The following is a 21,389-nucleotide window of genomic DNA, read 5'->3' as shown; positions in this document are numbered from 1 at the left end:
TATCATGTGATGGGAATTATGGAAAACAACAACTGTGACATGTTTGTAGTAATCATGGCCAATGAGTAAAGAGTTTACTTTTTTCTTCTTCCATTTAGCAATTATTATACAAATCAAATCCCTAAAGAAGGAGATCTTCATTTAGAAACACGGGAAGTATATTCTGTTGATCCATACAACCCAGCAAGCTAATCAGAAGACAAACTGGTATCTAATGAAGTTGAAATATTTTTATTCATTTCTATGTCAACATGTCCTCAATTTCTATTTACCAATTTTCACAGTGCTAAATATGTATGATTCTATTGCACATGTCTTTAGTAATCATGCACCGAAATTGCTAACTTATCTGCTTCATATTGCCAATTAATGCCCCTGGTTTTTTTTTAAATTCATTTGTCCATTCGACAAATACTAAATACATATAATAATTAAGAATAAAATAAAAAAGGTGATAAGTATTTTGAAGAGAAATCAAGCAGGAAAAGGAGCTAGAGCAGGATAGTTGGAAGAGAAGTCCTCACTAAGAAAATGGCATTTGAGCAAAGACTAGAAGGAAGGAAGGAGCTAGCCTTCCTGGTGGTGGAAGAACATTCCAGAAAGAAAGAACAGCGGGTGCAGAGACCATAAGGTGGCGTGTGCCTGCTGTGCTGGAGGCACAGCAAGGAGAACAATGTGGCCTAGTATGGACTGACCAAGGGAGAGAGAGGTCAGGTTGAAGTCAGAGAGGTAAGGGGAGGAGGGTGGGAGGTTCATCATATAGAGTATGCTAGGTCATTGTAATGAGCTTGGTGTGTATTCTGAGATGGAAACCAATGGAGGGTTTTAGGCAGAGAAGAGAATGATCACCTTAACTACTGTGTGAAGAATTGAGTGTAGGAAGCCAGAGGTGGAAGCTGGGGAGCCAATGAGGACTTAATCACAATCATCTAGGTAAGAAGCTGTGAGTGGCTACCAGCAGGCTGGCGAGAAGAGGTCAGCTGCTGCATGTATTTTTAAGATAGTGAAAAGAGGGTTTTGCTGACAGTTTGTAAGGCAGGAAGCAGTGATGATGGCAGGGTTTTTCAGCCTGCTGACCAGAAGGATGAAATTATCATTAATTAGAATGACTGACAATGTGAAAAGGCAGGATTAGGGAGAAAAACCAGGAGTTTCACTTTGGAGATGTTAGAAATGAGATATGTAATAAGCATCCAAGGAGAAGTATCAAGAAGGCAGCTGGGTGTACAAGTCTATTTCAGGAAATAGGTCCAGGCTTAAGACCTGATGTTACATACATCAGCATATGGATGCATGTAACACTGAGATCAACTAAGATGAGCAAGGCGATGAGAAGGGCTAGGGAAAAGGTCCATGTGCCAGGTCTTGGGTCCTTCCATGTCAGGAGCCATGGAGTATGAGAGGGAACCAACCAAGGGGTAAAGACACAGCCTCTGATACAGGGAAAACGCCCAAGAGCCTGGTGTGGTAGAAATCATGTGAAGGAAGAAGTTTAAGGAGGAGGGAGTGATCAACTCTGTCAAATGTTGCTGATGGAACAAGAGCAGTACTGAATACTGACCACTGTGTGCAGCGGCACAGAATTCGTTGGTGAACTTGACAAGAACCATTTTGGTGAAGAGGAAAGAGGCAAACTCCTGATTGAAGTCAGGTTAAAAGAGAATGAAAGGAGATAAATTGGAGATCTCAACTATAGACACCTCTTTCAAGGAGGTTTTCTACAAAGAGGCACAGATAGAGGGAACAGATGGCAAGACTAAGAAATAAGATCAAAAGAACTATTCATTAAGAATGGGGAAACAACAGCCAGGCCGCCATTTCCAATTGCTGATGGGAATGATCTAGCAGGAGAGGGAAAACGATGACAGGAACGAAAAAGAAGAATCGCTGGAGCAACATGTGGGTAAGCAAGAAGGGAGGGGATCAAATGCTCCAGCTGGGGGGCAGAGCTTAGATCGGAATGTGGCCTCCTTAACAGGAGAGAAGACAGAAGATGCGGGTGTAGACAATGGCAGGTGGGGAGCCATGATGGCAAATGCATGCGTGGAAGTTCTCTTCTGACCATTCTGTTTACTCAGTGGCTAGAAAGCAAAACAGTCACCTGAGAGGAAAATTGGGAAAGGAGACGATAGGGATTTAAGGAGAAAGGTGAAGGCACTAAAGAGTCACCATGGGGGTTGAAGATTGAATGGTGAGGAGTATAGAAAACTTGACAGGCAACATGAAGGGTCCCTCTGAGGTCCCCAGAAGGAGTGGGGGTGAGCACCTGGAGGTCTGCCATGCCCAGGAATTGTGCTGAGCATCTCTCCTGCCTTACCTCAGTTAGGCCTCGCTACCACGGTGAAAGGTATTAACCTGAGGTGAACATACAACATCCAAGATGAGAAAACCAAACCTAACCTATTGGCCACAGTCACAGAATCAGTAATAGGCAAAAGTTTGAATTCAAACTCAAATCTGCCTTTACACTGCTTTCTCCTGCATAGTCTATAAAATATAAAGATACCACCTCTGCCCTCCTGGAGCTCATTTTAGTACCGAAAAAATAGACATAGACCTGTCATAGTGTAAGAATAAGTACCACAAACAAGATACAGAAAAACTGCTGTGATAGCTGAGAAAGAAAAGATCACCTGGTGCTGGGGAGTCATGGAAAAGCGAAAGGAACAGGGGAGACCAGGCCAGAGTGATGTCTAAACCCAAACCACTGGGGGTCTGAAGTAAGGTTAATACATAAATATTTGTTGAATGAATGCATGAATAAGAATGCAACGCTTGCTTCGATTTCTCCCTCATTTATTTTTCTTCATATTCATCAATAGAAACTTTATTATTGCCTTCAGATCATGTTATCTGAAGAAAGGGGCCTCTTAATAGAACAATATCTTCTAAGAGTCTCAACGCTCTATGGGTTACGGACTTAGAGTTGGTACACAGAGAACATGAACATTCTCGTTATTTAAATTTTGAGTTGCACCCCTGCTCTTCATGCTACTTCCTGAACAGACATTCTCTATTTCAGTGTGCCTTCTTGTCTGGATCCAGCTGAACATCGGTTGGGAAGAAACCATTTTAATCTCAGCAAGTCTATGTGTATTGTCTCAACACCAGTGAGATGACTTCATAAGCTATAAAATCCCATATGCACTTTTTCTCAAGCAGAACAAGGAAAGTTTGCTTGATAATAAAAATGGGAGCCCAGTTTCACCGCCACATGCTTTCAAGAACTTTCTGAAGCCTCACCTTCGATGTGCCTAGCACCAGGCTATAGCCATAAACACATAACTCCGAAAGTATCACCACTTTAAGGAAGGCACTAGAAAGAGCTGTCCTCCTATCTCAACTCTTCTTTTGCAATCAGCATACTTACTGTTATCATATACTTCTGGTCATAGTGTGGTTTTAATTATTTAAGTGAAGTAGAGAGCATTTCATGTGGTTTTGATAGGCATACTTTTGTTGATAAGTCTAATTTTATTTTAATTGTAGCATTTCGCTCTCATATGGTTAAACATTTCACTTTTATTTCCACTTGGTTTGAGGTTTTTTTTTTTTTCACAATATATACTTTGTCTTTCCCTAATCAGTACTTACAATTTGCACAATTTTTTTTTTTCATCATGGGAGTCAAGTTTTAATTGTATGGTTTTGGTGTACAAATTCAGGCTTTGAATATTTCCTTGGCAGTTCTATCAGAGCTTTGGTTCCTTTAAAAATGTGTATAGTAGTCACTCAAATAAATTTTATCTTTTAACAAAAACACTCGCCTTTATATGATTTTTTTCTCCTAGAGTCAATGAACTCTTAGGGGTTTTACTCTTATGTTATTTTAATTCCATTTAGTTAGGGTTGTTAGAGTTCCTGATTTAACATTTATGCATTCTGGATCTCACCACTTTGTTGTTTTAGCCAATTCTCAACCCACAAACTCATCCTCAAGCTTTTCTATTTGTCCAGCCAACACCTTTCCCCAGCTCTCTCCCAGCACCCTTGAAATCTAGCTGCCAATTTTCCTTGTTCTAGCATTTATACTATTGAGAAAATAAAATCTTGCTCACTGACTACCACAAATTTCTCTCACCATCTTCTCCTAGACTACTCTGTTTGGCATTTTTGAGTTTTTAAATATATACAGAACATAAAATTTACCATCTGAACCATTTTTAAGTGTCCAGTTCAGAAGTGTTAGGTATATTCACATTGTCCAACAGATTTCCAGAACTTTTTCATCTTACAAAGTTGAAATGCTATATCCATTAAACAGTAACTCTACATTCCCCTCTCCCTCCAACCCCCAGCCAACAACCACCATTCTACTTTCTGTTTCTCCGAACTGCTTTAGACACCTCATATATGTGGAATCATACAGTGTTTGTCCTGTGACAGGTTTATATCACTTAGCATAACGTCCCCAAGGTTCCTCCATGTTGTAGCATGTGGAAGGATTTCCTTCCTTTTTCAGGATGAATAATACGTCACTGCATGTATAGACCATATTTAGTTCATTCACCTGCCAATGGTCATGTGGCTTGTTTGTACTTTGTGGCTGTTGTGTTTACTGCTGCTATGAATAATGGTGTGCAAATAGCTCTTCAAGACATTGGATACATACCCAGAAGTGGGATGCTGTTCAGTATCTTTTATTCATTTTTAATCAGTGCTGTTTTTATTCCCCTAAATTAATCTGGTTGTTCACCTCAAGCCATCTACTCCATCCTACTTTCATCTCTATTCTCCTTCCTTCTCTTAGCAGATGATGAAAACATCACAGGGTAACTTATTTATCCTCCTCTCCCTTCCCCCCATCACCTCACCCAAATACCCAGCTCCAGCCTGTATAGTTCCCTTAGCTCACTGAGCTTCTGTGAGCCCGGGGAATGTGACAGGGGTAATAGCAGCAAAGGTCACTGTGAGCCAGGAACTAGACTACCAAGGAATGATGGGAGAAAGCAAATGTCAGGAGATCAATGCAAAAAGAAGTAGTAATGAGTGTGTGTTCTGATAGCATGTGATGTGGGGCTGGGGAGTTGGACCCTCCGTTCCCTTTTCCTCAGCCTACTATGCTCTGGCTTCTCCTTCCACTGCTCTGTGAAGAATAACTTAAAAGGACGATATCAGATCCTTGAGAGATTGTTATTGGACAAATTAAAGAGATGTGATAAAAGATATGATCAAAGTAAATATTTCTTGCAATAGCCTTGAGAGGGAGCCTCATGAAAAGTGCTGGAAAATGAGAAATGCACCTGGCCTTTGGAGCACTGCCCTTTCTCCACTAGTGAGGATAGGAGCTGAGACTTGAGTATGAGGGGAATGAAGAAAATGAAGTAAAACCGTATTCTAGCATGTTTGTGTGAGCTGAGGCTATACGTGCTGAGGGGTAGCGGTTTGCTGGGCTGTGGTCTCCGTTAGTGAAACTGCACTGAGGAGAGGAAGAGTAGTTTCCCACCTCGGGCATCTTTCCCCACCATGAATCGCAGCTATGCGTGGAGGAGAAAAGGGCTAACACATTTACCGAAATACCTGCTATGATACCTTCTCACCACCCCCCCACAGCACGTGACATTTGCAATTCTCTGCTCTCCACACGACATATTCCAACTCTTGCTTTATACACAACTGACTCTTGTTTTAACTAATTTTTAAATCTGGGGTCAAAAAATAAATAAATCTGGGGTCCTTAGGGGCCACAGACCTCCAAAGGTTCATGGCTAGAACTAAATTTCAGCAGAACCCGTTTCCTTTGTAATCCTAGGTGCTCTATTTTAAGCATTAAAAAATTAATTCTGAGACGGGGTCCATAGGCTTGACCAAAGAAGTAAAGGGGTCCACCACACACAAAAATATTAAAACCATGAACCACAACCAAATGTTTCCATCCTGATCTTATCATCTATTCTCCATGTTCTCACTTAACAGTACCATCAGTTCTTGAGATTTTGACTCTCTTCTACCCATTTCCTTTTCAAAGGGCCTATTGTTTGACATTTCTGGAAGTCCAGTTTCATAATCAAACTATATTCCCAATCTTTTCCTAGAACATTCCCATGCCTCCTTAGCTCTCATTAAAACTCCATCTGCTTTGTGCTCAAGTCTTGCTCCATTGTCTCAACTTACTTACTGTTATCATATACTTCTGGTCATAGTGTGGTTTTAATTATTTAAGTGAAGTAGAGAGCATTTCATGTGGTTTTGATAGGCATACTTTTTTTGATAAGTCTAATTTTATTTTAATTGTAGCATTTGACACTCTCCCTTGCTCAAGCTACCCTTTCTCTCTCATATGTTTCCTATTGTAACAAGTTACCTTGTAGCCAAAAATGACTCAGATTTATTCTTTTATAAGCCTGGAGGTCACAAGTCCAAAATGAGTCTTAACAGGGCTAAAACCGAGGTATTGGCAGGACTGGTTCATTCTGAAAGCTCCAGGGGAGAATCTGTCCCTTGCCTCTCCCAGCCTCTAGAGGTGGCTGTCATTCCTTGGCTCACAGCAGCAAGTCCCCAGTCTTGCCTTCAGTTCCTACCTTCTCCCACTCTGATCTGCTGCCTCCCTCCATAAGGCCCCCTGTGATTACACTGCTCACCCAGATAATCCAGGATCATCTCCCATCTCAAAATCCTTAATTTAATCACATCTGCAAAACCCCTCTTGCCACGGAACATAACCTAGTCACTGGTCTGGGAATTAGGATGTGGATATCTTCGGGGGGGGGCAGTATTCAGCCTGCCACACACCCCCATTTCTCTCATCCTTGAATGCTTAACCCTCTGCTCCAAATTTATCCCCCATATTTTTTTTATTTCAATAAATAATACCATCATCCATTTTGAACCCTGAGGCTCCCTACTGCTTCCTTTCTTTTCCTCTCCGCTAACTTTAAGGAAGCAACCAAAATCCACTGCATGAATAAGTTTTGTTCATTCTGTCTCCGATTTCTTTTTTTATAATATTTTTTTATTATATTATGTTAGTCACAATACAGTACATCCCTAGTTTTTGATGCAATGTTCCATGATTAATTACTTGCGTATAACACCCAGTGCACCATGCAATACATGCCCTCCTTAATACCCATCACCGGTCTATCCCATTCCCCCACCCCCTCCCCTCTGAAGCCCTCAGTTTGTTTCCCAGAGTCCATAGTCTCTCATGGTTTATTCCCCCTTCCGATTTCTTAATTGTTCACTTAATCTCCAGTCAAGACCACCGTCAAATCTTATCTGCATGATGGCAAAAGCTCCTTGCTGGTCAGCCCCATTCACTGTTGCCTTATTCCAATCCAGTTTCCCGGTAGTATAGACAACTATTTTAAAAATGCAAATCTGATTAAGTCAGCCTGTTTAAAATTTTTTTCAATGGCTTGGTATATCTCAATTCAACATAAAGGAATTGGTTCTTCATATTTCCTGTACACTGCACATATTGCCCAAAATTGTGGCTTTAACACAGAGAGCAGGCATTCCGTTCGCTGGCCTACCCACGCGGATTCTTGCAAAGGGGAAAAGTCATGCAGGGGGCGTTTGAAAGCTGAGCTGGAAGATTCCACCTCCTTTATCCGGAGCCGCCCATCCTCCGGGCAGACATCAAGGAGCCGAAGTATCAAGTTTTGCTCCTGTAGATGGGTCCCTGAGGTGGTCGGTGGGGGCTAGATTCATTGGAAACAATGCAAATTAGGAGTAAACAAGACCTCGCCCATTAAAGGGAAGCTGCGGTCAAAGGCTTCCGTCCCGGCCTCCCCGCCGCGCTCCCCATACTCTGGGTGCAGAGTGCGTTGTCTCTCACCTCTTGGCCTCGCTCCCTGCTCTTTCCTTCGAGGTCCCTCCTGCTTACTCGAGGCGCCTGGGGAGGATGGGAGCGTCTTCTCGGAGGAGCCGGCAAGCTCTCGGGCCGCCGGCGCCGCCTCTCTCCTGCTGGGGAGGAGCCCTCCTGGCGGTTCTGGTGCTGCTCGCGCTGCAGGACGCCTGGGGTGAGACGCGGGGCTGGGCTCTCGGGTCCCCAGGGTGGCGCGACAAGACAGCTGGGCTCCGGGAGCCCCGCTTGTGCCGGGACCCTGGTGGCCTCTGCGTGAGCATGGAGTTGCCTTCTGCCGGGGGCTTGAGCGGTGCCAGCGCCGGGAGCGCGCAGGAGCTCGGCAGGTGCCACTGGAAATCAGGGGCTTTCGTGCGTTAACAAAGACCGGCAGAGCGGAGGGTAGTGCTGATCCCGGCGAAGGAGAGTGGTGGGAAATGCGACTCACTCGGGTTCTAATCTTAGTGAGTTCTTAAGAGTGAGGAAAGTTACTACACCTGTCCGAGTCCGTCTCCTCTTCTGTGCGGTGGAAACACGGATCTACATCGGGGTGGTGTTCCTTGAATGGCATAAAGCGCGCCAGGGTCTAACACAGAGCCTGTCACTTAATCGAGTTCTATCCCCCAGCCATTACTGCTGCCCTTCGTTCACCAGGGTGTTTGGACAAGCAGTCCTGTGGGTGCAATTCGCACCTTAAACTGCCCTGCAGCCGACTGCATTCACCGCACTCACACCCCAAACCACCACGACACTCGCTGAGAGCCCTCATTAACACAAATCGCATGGTGGCACTTGGGGTTAGAAGGGCGAGGGAAGCTCCGGGAGCCCTCGCTGCAAAGCATTGCAGATAGAGGGGAAATGTAGAAGTGTTTACACAGTGTGGCGTTTTAGTCATGTGGTTAGTACAAAATAAAGCCTGTATAACTATTTGGAAATTTTGTGGTGGCATCTTCCCTTCCTTCCTTCCTTTTAAATAGGTAAACATCTTCGTTTAGAATCCTTCTCTTATTTTTGGCCTTCTAAGAAGTCTTCTTAGTTGCTTGGTCTCATTGGCAACATCGTAGTTGAAATGGCTTAGTCTGGTTTTTGTCCAGCCTCTGCTTGACAACTGATTTTGTTCTCTGCTCTTACTAGACATTACGCATTCACTATTTGATTGTGCCTTCTCTTCTAAGAGAGGAAGAAACAAGGCAAAACCAAGTTTCCACAAAAGTTGTTATTAGGGGCGCCTGGGTGGCTTTGTCGGTTAACCGTCTGCCTTCAGCTCAGGTCATGATCCCAGAGTCCTGGGATCAAATCCTGCATCCAGTTTCTTGCTCAGCGGGGAGCCTGCTTCTCCCTCTGCCTGCCACTTTCCCTGCTTGCTCAGTCTCTCTCTCTATCGTTTTCTCTCTCTGACAAGTAAATAAATAAAATCTTTTTAAAAAGTTGTTATTAATATTTTCTCTCCTTAGACATAGTAAAGTAACCTGTCAGGTGAAGAAACGTGATAAAACTTGAAGTTTTATTTTCAGAAGAGAGACATGCAGAGTAAATGAAGCAATCTGTTGTCAAAGTTTAGAAATGTTTGTGGACCTTTTGAGTATCTGGTCCTTTTCTTGTTGGGATGTTAATTGATATATATATATATATATGATTACCTTAGTAATATAAGGTTATCATAATAACTTAAAAATGTGAAACAGCTAAACCGTCTAGTAATTGACTTGCCAATGGAATGTAGACGCAGAAAGTGCTGACAGAATGCTGACCGTGTGCACAGCGCTTTGGACTTGATGAGAAAGCTGTGTCTTCAGGGTGCATGCATGTAGAAGTTGGGTGGTGGGGTTTTGTGAAATCTCCTGAATTGGGAGGCCAGGGTTCCGGTTTTTTTTCAGCCTCTGCTACTTGGTAGCTATGGGCCTGGGGCCCAGCGAGTCAATAACTTCCTTGAGTTTCAGGATCCGTGTATATAAAATGAACGTAATTGACATCCAGCAATCTGAGAGGATTACTGTGAAAAGCAAATGAGGTAGTGTATGTGACAGTGTTTCGAAACCTGAAAATCCCCATGCAGATCTGTGAAACCATGAGTAGGAGGTTCCCTCAAGAGAGTCTCAGGGCCACTGCATGACTGAAAGGGGACCATCTCAGCTTCAGTGATCAGAGAAGGCTGAGTGGGAAGGAGCATGGATTTAGCAACACTTAAGGAGTGAATCCAGAAATGACTGGGCAGGCAGATTCACAGGGATAGTTACTTTACATACAAATTGGCCTATTAAGCTTTCCTAGGACGGTGTAGAACATAGGGCAGCCTCTGGCGCCCTCACCTGGTCCTTGGGTGAGATCGCACTCTGTTGGCCTACTGTATGAAGATGCGAGGTAGAAAGGAGGGAAAGGCCAGTGGCTTTCTGTGATTTGCCACCTATTTCGGTTCACATATGCTCAGATGAGCAGATTTATGGTTTATTTACCTAGTTTTATCTAATCTAACTTTTATGATTGGGCAAGTAACTTCAAAAATTTCTGCATAGAAACAGAATGAAGATAATTCTGATAAGGCCAACTTAAGCAAACAAGAGAGCAGCATAGCTGACAATACCTTCCACACACACAGGCACACACGAATCCAGGCTCTTTGTCAGAGACATGAAGAAGAAACATTGTCAGTCTAATCACAAGTGACCGAAAGTTGACAAAAACAAAAAATTCAGGAAGTATCAAGACTAGGTGAAATGATAGCTTTACATCCGCCGTTGTGAACAGAGAAACTCATTAGGACTATTTTGTCCTTGTAGATGTTAATTAATAATTATATAAAATCATCAGGATTAGCAAAGCATTAAAAATGTTTATTTAATCTGTATCATATTTTTAAAATTTCTATTTATATATATATTACATGTTTATAAATACAAAATTATTAAATACAGATATTTAAATGTATTTAATATTTTACTATGCATAATACATTATATGTAATATAATATAGTTATATTTCTGTTACATAACAATGTTATACGTATACATTATGTTATATTTATTAGATAACATGACATATTACAAATTTTGGTTATATAATTAACATATAATTATATTATATATTATATAATAGCTTTATTAAGCTATATAATATGAGTATAATTTAATACATAGTATTAAGTTGGTATAGTTTATGTGGTTTATAATTTATAATATACATTAATCTGTAAAATATAATATAATATGTACTGTCATATAATAAATTAATGTTATATATAAGATACCAAATTATATATTACAGTACATAATATTATAGATTAAGTTAGATTATATCATATACCAATATAATATATTGTATACTAATATAATAACTATATAAAGATTTTTAGACATTAAATATCATTATATAAAAGTTTTGAAACCGCATGCTCTTTTTTCAACTGATAGAGGTGTTTGAATAAAACTGGTGGGGATGTGATGGAAACATTTTCTATCTTGATTGTGGTAATGGTTTCATGGTGCACACGTATGTCAAGTTCATCCAATTGTATACTTGAAGTATTTTTCAACTATTGTATCTAATAGATCATAAAGCTATGCAGAGGTGTTTCTTTATATAAACTATGGTAGGTCTTGAGTTTATGGAGTTCACATTAATATATTTCTTATAATTTGAGGAATTGGGAAAGAAGGAGGAATAGGAAACCAGATCTTTTCATAAAGAGTAGAACACTACATCAAAAACTAAGGCTATACTGTATGGTGACTAACATAACATAATAAAAAATTATTTAAAATTAAAAAAAAAAGAGTAGGACATGCAGACTGGAGAGCAGAGGGTACTCTGGGTTGACAGTTTATGTTTGACCAAGGACATGGAAGTAATAATAAGTAAATTGTGGTTCTATCACAGAACAAACCCATCTGCCTTGAATGGAGAGTTTGAATCGGGAGTATTTCCAAGTGGACTGTGTCACCCAAGACAAAAACCACAATGTGATGACGATATACACCCACCAGAATAGCTAAAATGTTAAAAATTGACCATACCAAGGGTCAGCAACAAGGTGAAGTACCTGGAGTCACTGCTCCTTGGTAAAATGATACAACCACTTTGGAAAGCAGTTTGGCAGTTTCTTAAAAAGCTACACACAAATGTGCCATATGACTAGGCATTTTACTCCCAGGTATTGACTCAAGAGAAATGAAGGCATCTGACCACACAGAGACTTGGGCAAGGATTTTCACAGTGGCTTTATTTGTACTAGCCAACAACTGGAGACAATCCAAATCCAAAGGACATTCAACAGTCAAGTAGGCAAACTCGATCAAGGGGTATTTGTACTACTGGATATCACCCAGCAAAAACAGAAATAGTTTTTATATATGCAACAACCTGGATGAATCTCAAAATAATGATCTGTGTAAGAGCCAGACCAAAGAAGGGGAAAAGTACAAACAAAGTGAGCTGGTTTATAGGAAATTCTAGAAAGTCAACTCAATCTGCAGTAAAAGGAAGCAGGTCAGAGATCGCCTAGAGAAGGGGGTAGAGAGACAGAGGGTTGATAAAGCGGAATGAGGACACTGGTGGGGATGTGATGGAAACATTTTCTATCTTGATTGTGGTAATGGTTTCATGGTGCACACGTATGTCAAGTTCATCCAATTGTATACTTGAAGTATTTTTGAACTATTGTATTTAATAGATCATAAAGCTATGCAGATGTGTTTCTTTATATAAACTACGGTAGGTCTTGAGTTTATGGAGTTCACATTAATATATTTCTTATAATTTGAGGAATTGGGAAAGGAGGAGGAATAGGAAACCAGATCATGCTTTCTTTTTTATTTTTTTATTGTTATGTTAGTCACCATACAGTACATCCTTGGTTTTTGATGTAGTGTTCCATGATTCATTGTTTGTGTCCAGTGCTCCATGCAATATGTGCCCTCCTTAATACCCATCACCAGCCTATCCCAATCCGCTACCCCCTCCCCTCGGAAGCCCTCAGTTTGTTTCCCAGAGTCCATAGTCTCTTGTGGTTCATTCCCCCTTTTGTTTACCCCCCCCTTCATTCTTCCCTTCCTTCTCCTACCAATCTCCCTGCTATTTCTTATGTTCCATAAATGAGTGAAACCATACGATAATTGTCTTTCTGTGCTTGACTTATTTCACTTAGCATAATCTCCTCCAGTCCTGTCCATGTTGCTGCAAATGTTGGGTAATCGTTCTCTCTGATGGCTGAGTAATATTCCATTGTATTTATGGGCCACATCTTCTTTATCCATTCATCTGTTGAAGGGCATCTTGGCTCCTTCCACGATTTAGCTATTGTGGCCAATGCTGCTATGAACATTGGGGTGTATATGGCCCTTCTCTTCACTACGTCTGTATCTTTGGGGTAAATACCCAGTAGTGCAATGGCTGGATCCTAGGGTAGCTCTATTTTTAACTTTTTAAAGGACCTCCACACTGTTTTCCAAAGTGGCTGTACCAACTTGTATTCCCACCAACGGTGTAAGAGAGTTCCCCTTTCTCCACATCCTCTCCAACATTTATTGTTTCTTGCCTTGTCAATTTTTGCCATTCTAACTGGCATAAGGTGGTATCTCAATGTGGTTTTGATTTGTATTTCCCTGATGGCTAATGATTTTCAACATTTTTTCATGTGTCTCTGGGCCATTTGTATGTCTTCATTGGAAAAGTGTCTGTTCATATCTTCTGGCATTTTTTATTTGATTATTTGTTTCTCGTGTATTGAGTTTGAGAAGTTTTTTATAGATCTTGGATACCAGTCCTTTATCTCTAGTGTCATTTGCAAATATCTTCTCCCATTCCGTGGGCTGCCACTTATTTCACAAATCAATCAGTGTGATAGATCACATCAACAAGAAAAGAGTCCAGAACCATATGATCCTCTCAATTGATGCAGAAAAAGCATTTGACAAAATACAGCATCCTTTTCTGATTAAAATACTTCAGAATGTAGGGATAGAGGGTACATTCTTCAATTTCATAAAAACCATCTATGAAAAGCCTACAGTAAATATCATTCTCAATGGAGAAAAGCTGAAAGCCTTTCCCTTAAGATCAGGAACACGACAAGGATGCCCACTCTCGCTATTATTATCCAACATATGACTAGAAGTCCTTGCAACAGCAATCAGATAACAAAAAGGGATAAAATGTATTTAAATGGGCAAAGAAGAAGTCAAACTGTCTCTCTCCACAGATGACATGATACTCTATATGGAAAACCTCAAAAGAGTCCATCCCCAAATTACTAGAACTTATAGAACAATTCAGTAATGTGGTGGGATACAAAATCAATGCTCAGAAATTAGTTGCATGTCTATACATGAACAATAAGACTGAAGAAAGAGAAATTAGGGAATCGATTCTATTTACAGTAGCACCAAAAATCATACGATATCTCTGAATTCACTTAACCAGAGACGTAAAGGATCTATATTCTAGAAACTACAGATCACTCTTGAAAGACACTGAAGAAGACACAAAAAGATGGAAAAACATTCCATGCTCATGCATCAGAAGAATAAACATAGTTAAAATGTCTATGCTACTCAGAGCAATCTACATTTTCAATGCCATCCCGATCTAAATACCAATGACATTTTTCAAAGAGCTGGAGCAAACAGCCCTTAAATTTATGTGGAACCAGAAAAGGCCCCGAATCACCAAGGAAATGCTGAAAAGGAAAAACAAAGCCGGGGGCATCACAATGCTGGATTTCAAGCTGTTCTACAAAGCTGTGATCACCAAAACATCATGGTACTGGCACAAAAACAGACACATAGACCAATGGAACAAAATAGAGAATCCAGAAATGGACCCTCGGCTCTATGGGCAACTAATCTTTGACAAAGCAGGAAAAAACATCCAGTGGAAAAAAGACAGTCTTTTCAATAAATGGTGCTGGGAAAATTGGACAGCTATATGCAAAAGAATGAAACTTGACCACTCTCTCACACCATACACAAAGATAAACTCCAACTGGATGAAAGACCTCGATGTGAGACAGGAATCCATCAAAATCATAGAGGAAAACATAGGCTGTAACCTCTTTGACATCGGCCACAGCAATTTCTTTCATGACACATCTCCAAAAGCAAGAGAAACAAAAGAAAAAATGAACTTGTGGGACTTCATCAAGAAAAAAGCTTCTGCACAGCAAAAGAAACAGTCAAAAAAAACCCCTAAGAGGCAGATCAAGCTTTCTGTAGTGAAAGCTCCCATGTTCCTTTCTATTCTGGCTAGTATCCCAATGTACAATTTTTACTTCTCCCTCACAGTTAGTAAGGAGAAGACACTAGGTTCAAGTCCGGTCTCTGTGAGTCCAGTTTCTAACACTATACATTGTTACCTCTTGTATTAGTTTCTTATTGCCGCTCTAACAAATTACCACAAACTTTATGGCTTACAACAACAGAAATTTATTCTCTTATGGTTCTGGAGCTCAAATTCTCAAGTGGGTCTATAGGACTGTGTTTCTTCTGGAGGCTCCAAGGAGATTAGGTTTCCTGGCTCTTTTCTTTTCCAGAGGCTGCCCGCATACTTTGGCTCATGGCCACCTTTCTCTACCTTCAAAGCCAACACCAGCAGCATCTTTAAATGTCCTTCTTCTGTCTTTGATCCTTTGCCTCCCTCTTTTAAGGACCTTTGTGATTGCACTTATGGCCACCCAGCTAATCCAGGATAATCTTCCCATCATGAGATTCTTAATGTAATCACATCTGCAAAGCCCTGGTGCCATATTAGGTCACATTCACAGGCTCTAAGGATGAGGGCATGGATGTCTTTGGGAGCTCGTTGTTTAGGCAACCACACATTTCTCCAGATTTTCAAAATCCTAGCTGAGCCTGCTGAGGGAATCTATTACCATTAGGGTCCAGCTTAGTAGCAAATGGCTGTAGCCCAGCAAACAGCTGGCGGTGTGTACGTTGAATATGACTAATGGGAATGTAAAATATATGTAGAATTTAAAAACATAATCGTGATAGAACAGAAGACAGGAAGGAGGTAAATGGAGTTAGCATTATCTATAGTTCTTTCATTTCAGGGAAATGATAATTGTCCAAGGCACGTTAACATGGTAAGGACGCATGATATCTTTAAAGGAGCTGTAAAAGAATGTGTAATAAATAATCTAATGAGAAGAAATAACAATAGGGACTCCTGGGTGGCTCAGTCAGTTGAGCATCTGACTCTTGATTTTGGGTCAGGTCATGATCTCAGGTCACGCTCAGCAGGGAGTCTGCTTGAGATTCTCTCTCTCCCTCTCCCACTGCCCCTCCCCCTGATCACTCTTTCTCTCTGTCTCTCTTTAAATTAATAAAATCTTCTTTAAAAAAGGAAATAAGAGTAAATTAATAAATACAATTCAGAATCAAAATGAGGCAAAATACAAGAGAATAGAGAACATAGGAAATGGACAAAAATCAAATAGTAAGATGATAGATCTAACCTAAATACATCAACAGATCTATTAAATACAAATAGACAAACCCACTTTACAGACAAAGATTAGCAGAGTGCTGCATTTCCCAAAATGTGGGCTGATGTGCCCTGGGAGCCTCCAGGACCGCACAGGAGACCTATGCACTATTTTTAATTTTGGGGGGAAACAGCGGAACTTGGTATCTCTCAGATACTGTGCAACTCTAGCTACCTGTAGCTCCTGGATATGTTAGATGGAAGAGAGTTCGTTTCGTTTTTCCCCCCGCACATTCCTCCTGATGACAACAAATCTCGGCAAAACTGGGTTTTTAACAGTGGCTGTGATTAAGTATCAAATGAACGTTATTGTAGAAGAAGAAATGAGGTAGTGGTTTACAGTTGAATTCTAAGGTTTGAGAAGTTGAGCAGTGCTCAACATAGTTATTAAGAATTGTGGACAGGGTCGCCTGGGTGGCTCAGTTGGTTAAGTGGCTGACTTTGGCTCAGGTCATGATTTCGAGGTCTTGGAATCAAGCCCCGCATTGGGCTCTGCACTCAGTGGGGAGTCGGCTTGAGATTCTTTCTCTCTCTCTGCCCGTCCTCCCTCTCATGTGCACTCTTTCTCTCTCTCTCTCTCTCTCTCAAAATAAATAAATAAAGCTGAAAAATGAAATAAGAAGCTCATTTCTAAGATCACTGCTGAGAGAAGCAATCATTTTAACATTATTAAGGTGCTCTTTTCTTTGATCACATCTATGAAGCATATTGGGAAAGAGGAAGTAGAGTAGAAGTTTCTCCGTTCACTGGGATGTCACTGTGGTCTTGGCCTCCAGGTAAATGCAAAGCCCCGGAACAGCTTCCCTTTGCCAAGCCTGCAAATCCGACTGACGAGTATGAGTTTCCCATTGGGACATCTTTGAAGTATGAGTGCCGCCCTGGTTACCAGAAGAGAGTGTTCTCTATCACCTGCCTACCGAACTCAGTCTGGTCAAGCGCTGAAAACATCTGTACACGTAAGTACCTCTGGACTGAGAACTCCTCTGTGTCAATCAAACATCCATAAGAGCTGATTCAATTCTTCAGATTTTGGAACTAAGACACATGACTCGTTAAAGTTGCCTCAAGTAGAGCACATGGGAGAGTTTCTCTGTCTGTCACATCTGCCTACCCCTCACTTGCTGGCATCTTCATCGCAAGTTCATTTCATGAGAAATGACCATCACAAGGCACGATGCAGGGAAAATCTCCATTCAGTAGGGGTTTCCCATTGTCACCACTGGAACTAGGTCAGGAATGACTCAGAAAAAGAAAGAAAAGCATAGGTGGGGGGAGAATTCCAGACATTGAGATCTTTGATTTACACTGGCTGAATGACAAAGTAACCACCTTGGTAATAACTGAAGTTTACATTTTTCTGGGAGGCACAATGCAGGCATGAGATCAATCAGGAGGGAAGGTCTTTTGTGAACTTGGAGCTTAGTAGGTGGCTGACCCTGAGGCTGTCTTGTAAGTTTCTTCCAGGTGGCAAAATCTGTAGAGCGACAAATGATTTTCAGTAAGTTCCAGCCAGGTTGAGACCTTATGTCCTTACTGAGAGGACATCGGAGAGTTCTATACCCAATCCCCAAATTCTGCTTCTGTCCCCTAGGTAAGTCATGTGGCACTCCTGCAGAACCCTTAAATGGCAAAATGATCGTAAACGGAGACACCCAGTTTGGATCCACTGTTCATTACGCCTGTAATGAAGGGTGAGTTGGCCACAGCATCATTGGGGATGACAGTTCCAGAACTGTAGCACCAATCTCTAAACAAGAGTCTTAGAAAGTCTACCTGTCCATTTAAAACACAGCAGTATCATTTGTAAGCCGAGGTGGTGGCTTGAATCCAGGTATTTAATTACATTTGAAATGACTAAACAAAGATTTGAAAAATAGGGACAACCTGTATCCATGCTAGAAACTTAGGGGTGGGCAGGAAAGATGCCTATTGCACACCAGATTAGTGCACCTAAAACCCAGAGAAGCAGTCATGAAATGGGAAGGAACTGGTCTCTAAAGAAGCCAATGGAACAAACATGAGTGGATCCGTGCATATATTCTTCCCCCAAAGCAACAAGAGCTGGAGATGGTGGACTCAGAAGTGGGGAAGAATGAATTGTTTAGGATGATGGAGCCAATGTGATGGACAGGCAAATCTTGATTGTTATAGCCCCTCTCCAGAAATGTACCCAGTACAGAAATTTGCTGTGGGCATATTCTTGGTTTAAAGAAAGAACTAGGGAGACTGCTTTACCTTATACCTTAACTTCTGCGTTGTTTTCATTATTTCTAGCTTACTTAAAAGCCATATAAAATAAGTGATCATTAAAATGGGTGATAACAATACAGTGAACTTCAGTGTATACTCTATCCACTGTAAGAAACATTGCTAGTACGTTAGAAACCTCCTAGGTGCCTTTCCCAATTCCCATTCCTCCACCTCCGGAATCTCTCTGGAAATCACCATCCTGAATTCTGTGTCACTCACTCCCTTGCATTTGTTTTCCGTTTTCTCCCATACATAGGCCTGCTCAGTTTAGATTTAGCTTTACATATTTTGAGCTGTATATAAATGACATGATGTTAAATGCACTTCTCTGCAACTTGCTTTTCTACTGAATATTTTGATTCTGACAATTATACATGTGGTTCTGTAATTCATTTCCTTGAATGGATATGCCACAATTTATTTCTTCTTGGTTCTTATATTTGGATTATTTCTCATTTGTTTTTTTATTTTGTTTTGTTTTGCCTATCATAAGCATTCCCACAATAAGTATACATGTCTCCTAGCGCCCGTGTGAAAAAGTTGTCTAGGATAGTGGTTGTCATACTTATTTTGTTATGATCCACAACTAAGAAATAAATTCTCAGAATTAAATTCTGAGGTTAATCACTACCTTTATCTCCCTCCATGCAATACATGGATGTCGGAAAATTGTAACAAATTTGAATTTGCAAATATATCCAATAGTACATTGAATTGATGTAATCACATTTATTTACGAATTTGTGTAATAAATACAGGAAGCTAGAAGTTAAGGAAAAAATTTAAAGGGCTAGCATTTTAGTCAAATGACTCCATCTTGACCGAAAAAATGGAGAACACAAATTCTTATAAATCGGAATGGATGTAACCCAGTAGGATAAAGTTTTTAAGTATCATTTCCAACTGAACAAACAAATATAGAAAAATTAGTCCATGTAGGAGAAGGACAACTGCTGTCATTGTTATGTGTATATCTCTTTATACAAAAGGCTGTAAAATTGACACTAAGTCCTTGTCATCCAAAGTATGGCTCACAGACCAGCAAGGTCAGCATTGCCTGGGTGCTTAGTAGAAATGCAGAATCTTCACACCTACTGAATCTGAATTACGTTTTGACATGATACCCAGGTGATTTCGATGCACATAAAACTTTTAGGAAGGCCTGCCTTAAACTTTATGCTAATTTCTGTAAGATAGAGTTTCGGTGATTTTGTTTTTCAGTATTGGGGGTTTCTGTATCTCTCACTTTTTAATACAATGTATATGTACTAACTTTTGTAATCAGAGTTAAAGAACAATTACTAGGACTTCCAGTTCCAGGACAAGATGGGCAGACTCACCTTTCCCTGAGTCTCTCTCTACATGTAACTAAGTACCCTGGAAACTGCTCAACATGCAAGCATAAAAGGACTTGGAAAGGTGGAAAGAAGAGGGACTGGGGAACCACAGATCTTAAAGACTGACACCATAGTGAGGACCCTGAGTTTTCTTTTTATCTCTCAGACTGGGTGCTGGAAAGGAATACCACCCTGAATAGTCAACAGGCAGCGGAGAGAGAGGGAGAGTGAAGTCTGTTCTCTGGTCAAAGGAACAGGAAAAGGGAAGCTCAGTGAGGTTGTTGTGGGAAGACACATTGATGGATATAGTGGCCCAATCTGCCCACAAGAACAGCATAAGCAGAAATCAGGGATGGGGGTGGGTAGTCTATCACTCTCAAGTCCCACAGCAGGTCCCAGTCCACCAACAGTTGTATCAATGGGAAGACCTGGGCTTTAGTCCCAATGAGAATTTTGCCTCATGCCCCACACCAGCCAGCAGCACTGGGCCCTATTCTGAGACCAAGACTTCAAGCCGGCAGTAAGAGGACCCCTCCACTCATGCGACAGATGCGAGAAGGCCCAGCGTCCCAGCCCTCCACACAGCAGCAGAAGACAATCCAGGCCCAGCATCTCTTGACCCCACACCCATGGCAGGGAGCCACCAACCCAGCAGCAGAACGGAAACCATGTTCGTGGTTTCTGGATCCTCCATCCACTAGGAGAAAGCCTCCCAGGCCCGTGTCTCCTGATTCTCCACTCAGCAGCAAAATGCGGCCCAGATAGAAGCTTCCCTCCCCTGGTGGCAACAACACAAATGAAGGGGGACCTTCACCCTCCCCAGATAGCCAGAGAAGGCCAGAGAGCTTACTCTCCATCTAAGGTCCCAACATCTCCCATTCCTCCCCTACTGACAGCAGGCAGTTCAGAGAAGACCTCCAGTGTCCACAGGCAGCATCAGCAGGGACCCATGAGGAATGTAAGTGCAGCCGTGAGAAGGAAGCAGCAGAATAGCACTGCAAGACTGGAAAATTAAAGTCATTGGCACCAAAGCCCATGAAAGACGGCCAGAATCTACACAATGCCTTAAAGAGGTGGAGACACGCTAAAATAGATTCAGATAAGATCAAGCGTCTCTTAACATCATATCCAAAATGTTCAGGGTACAATAGAAAATCACGTGTCACTTCAAGAACCAGGAAAATCACATCTTCACTGAGAAAAGATAATCCACTGATGCCAGGACCAAGAGGAAGTAGACGCTGGAGCTCTCTAACGAAGATTTTAAGGCAGCCATCATAAAATCGCTTCAATAAGTAATTACAAATCCCCTCGAAAAAAAAATTCTTAGGGGCAACGAGAGAGAAAGGACATGCTGGTTATAGGGGAACACAATTTGAACGGCGGTGGGTTTATTTTCTGAAAATATGGAGACCAGAAGGAAGGGGCCCACCTAGTTCAAGAACTGAAAGAAAAGAACTTACTAACTGTGAATTCTGTCTCTGTAGAAATAGTAACTGCATACTTGGAAGAAATCCCAGTTGGTCATTGTATATTATCC

General features: G+C 41.3%; 2 protein-coding genes across 5 annotated transcripts in view; both read left to right on the top strand.

Annotated features, from left to right (window-relative positions):
- The window catches only part of CR2 (complement C3d receptor 2), a 35,973-nt gene extending 32,245 nt beyond the window's left edge, over positions 1 to 3,728 (top strand). For 3 of the 4 annotated variants that reach the window (XM_057315267.1, XM_048225027.2, XM_057315268.1), the window contains 2 exons: positions 99 to 207; positions 3,023 to 3,484. In XM_057315267.1, coding sequence (XP_057171250.1) covers positions 99 to 192 — 94 coding nt within the window. In that variant the 3' untranslated portion in view covers positions 193 to 207; positions 3,023 to 3,484. Of the gene's footprint in view, positions 1 to 98; positions 208 to 3,022 lie in introns of all 4 variants that reach the window. The other variant, XM_057315269.1, reaches the window with a different exon arrangement.
- A 4,075-nt stretch (positions 3,729 to 7,803) lies between these two features.
- CR1L (complement C3b/C4b receptor 1 like) overlaps positions 7,804 to 21,389 on the top strand; it is a 28,059-nt gene continuing 14,473 nt past the window's right edge. The window contains exons 1-3 of the mRNA XM_057315271.1: positions 7,804 to 7,964; positions 17,039 to 17,218; positions 17,854 to 17,953. Of these exons, the coding sequence (XP_057171254.1) occupies positions 7,847 to 7,964; positions 17,039 to 17,218; positions 17,854 to 17,953 (398 nt within the window). The 5' untranslated portion in view covers positions 7,804 to 7,846. The remainder of the gene's footprint in view (positions 7,965 to 17,038; positions 17,219 to 17,853; positions 17,954 to 21,389) is intronic.

The sequence above is a fragment of the Ursus arctos genome, unplaced genomic scaffold (genome assembly GCF_023065955.2).
Source record: "Ursus arctos isolate Adak ecotype North America unplaced genomic scaffold, UrsArc2.0 scaffold_2, whole genome shotgun sequence".
Classification (NCBI taxonomy): domain Eukaryota; kingdom Metazoa; phylum Chordata; class Mammalia; order Carnivora; family Ursidae; genus Ursus; species Ursus arctos.
This window is presented reverse-complemented; position numbering and strand designations above follow the sequence as displayed.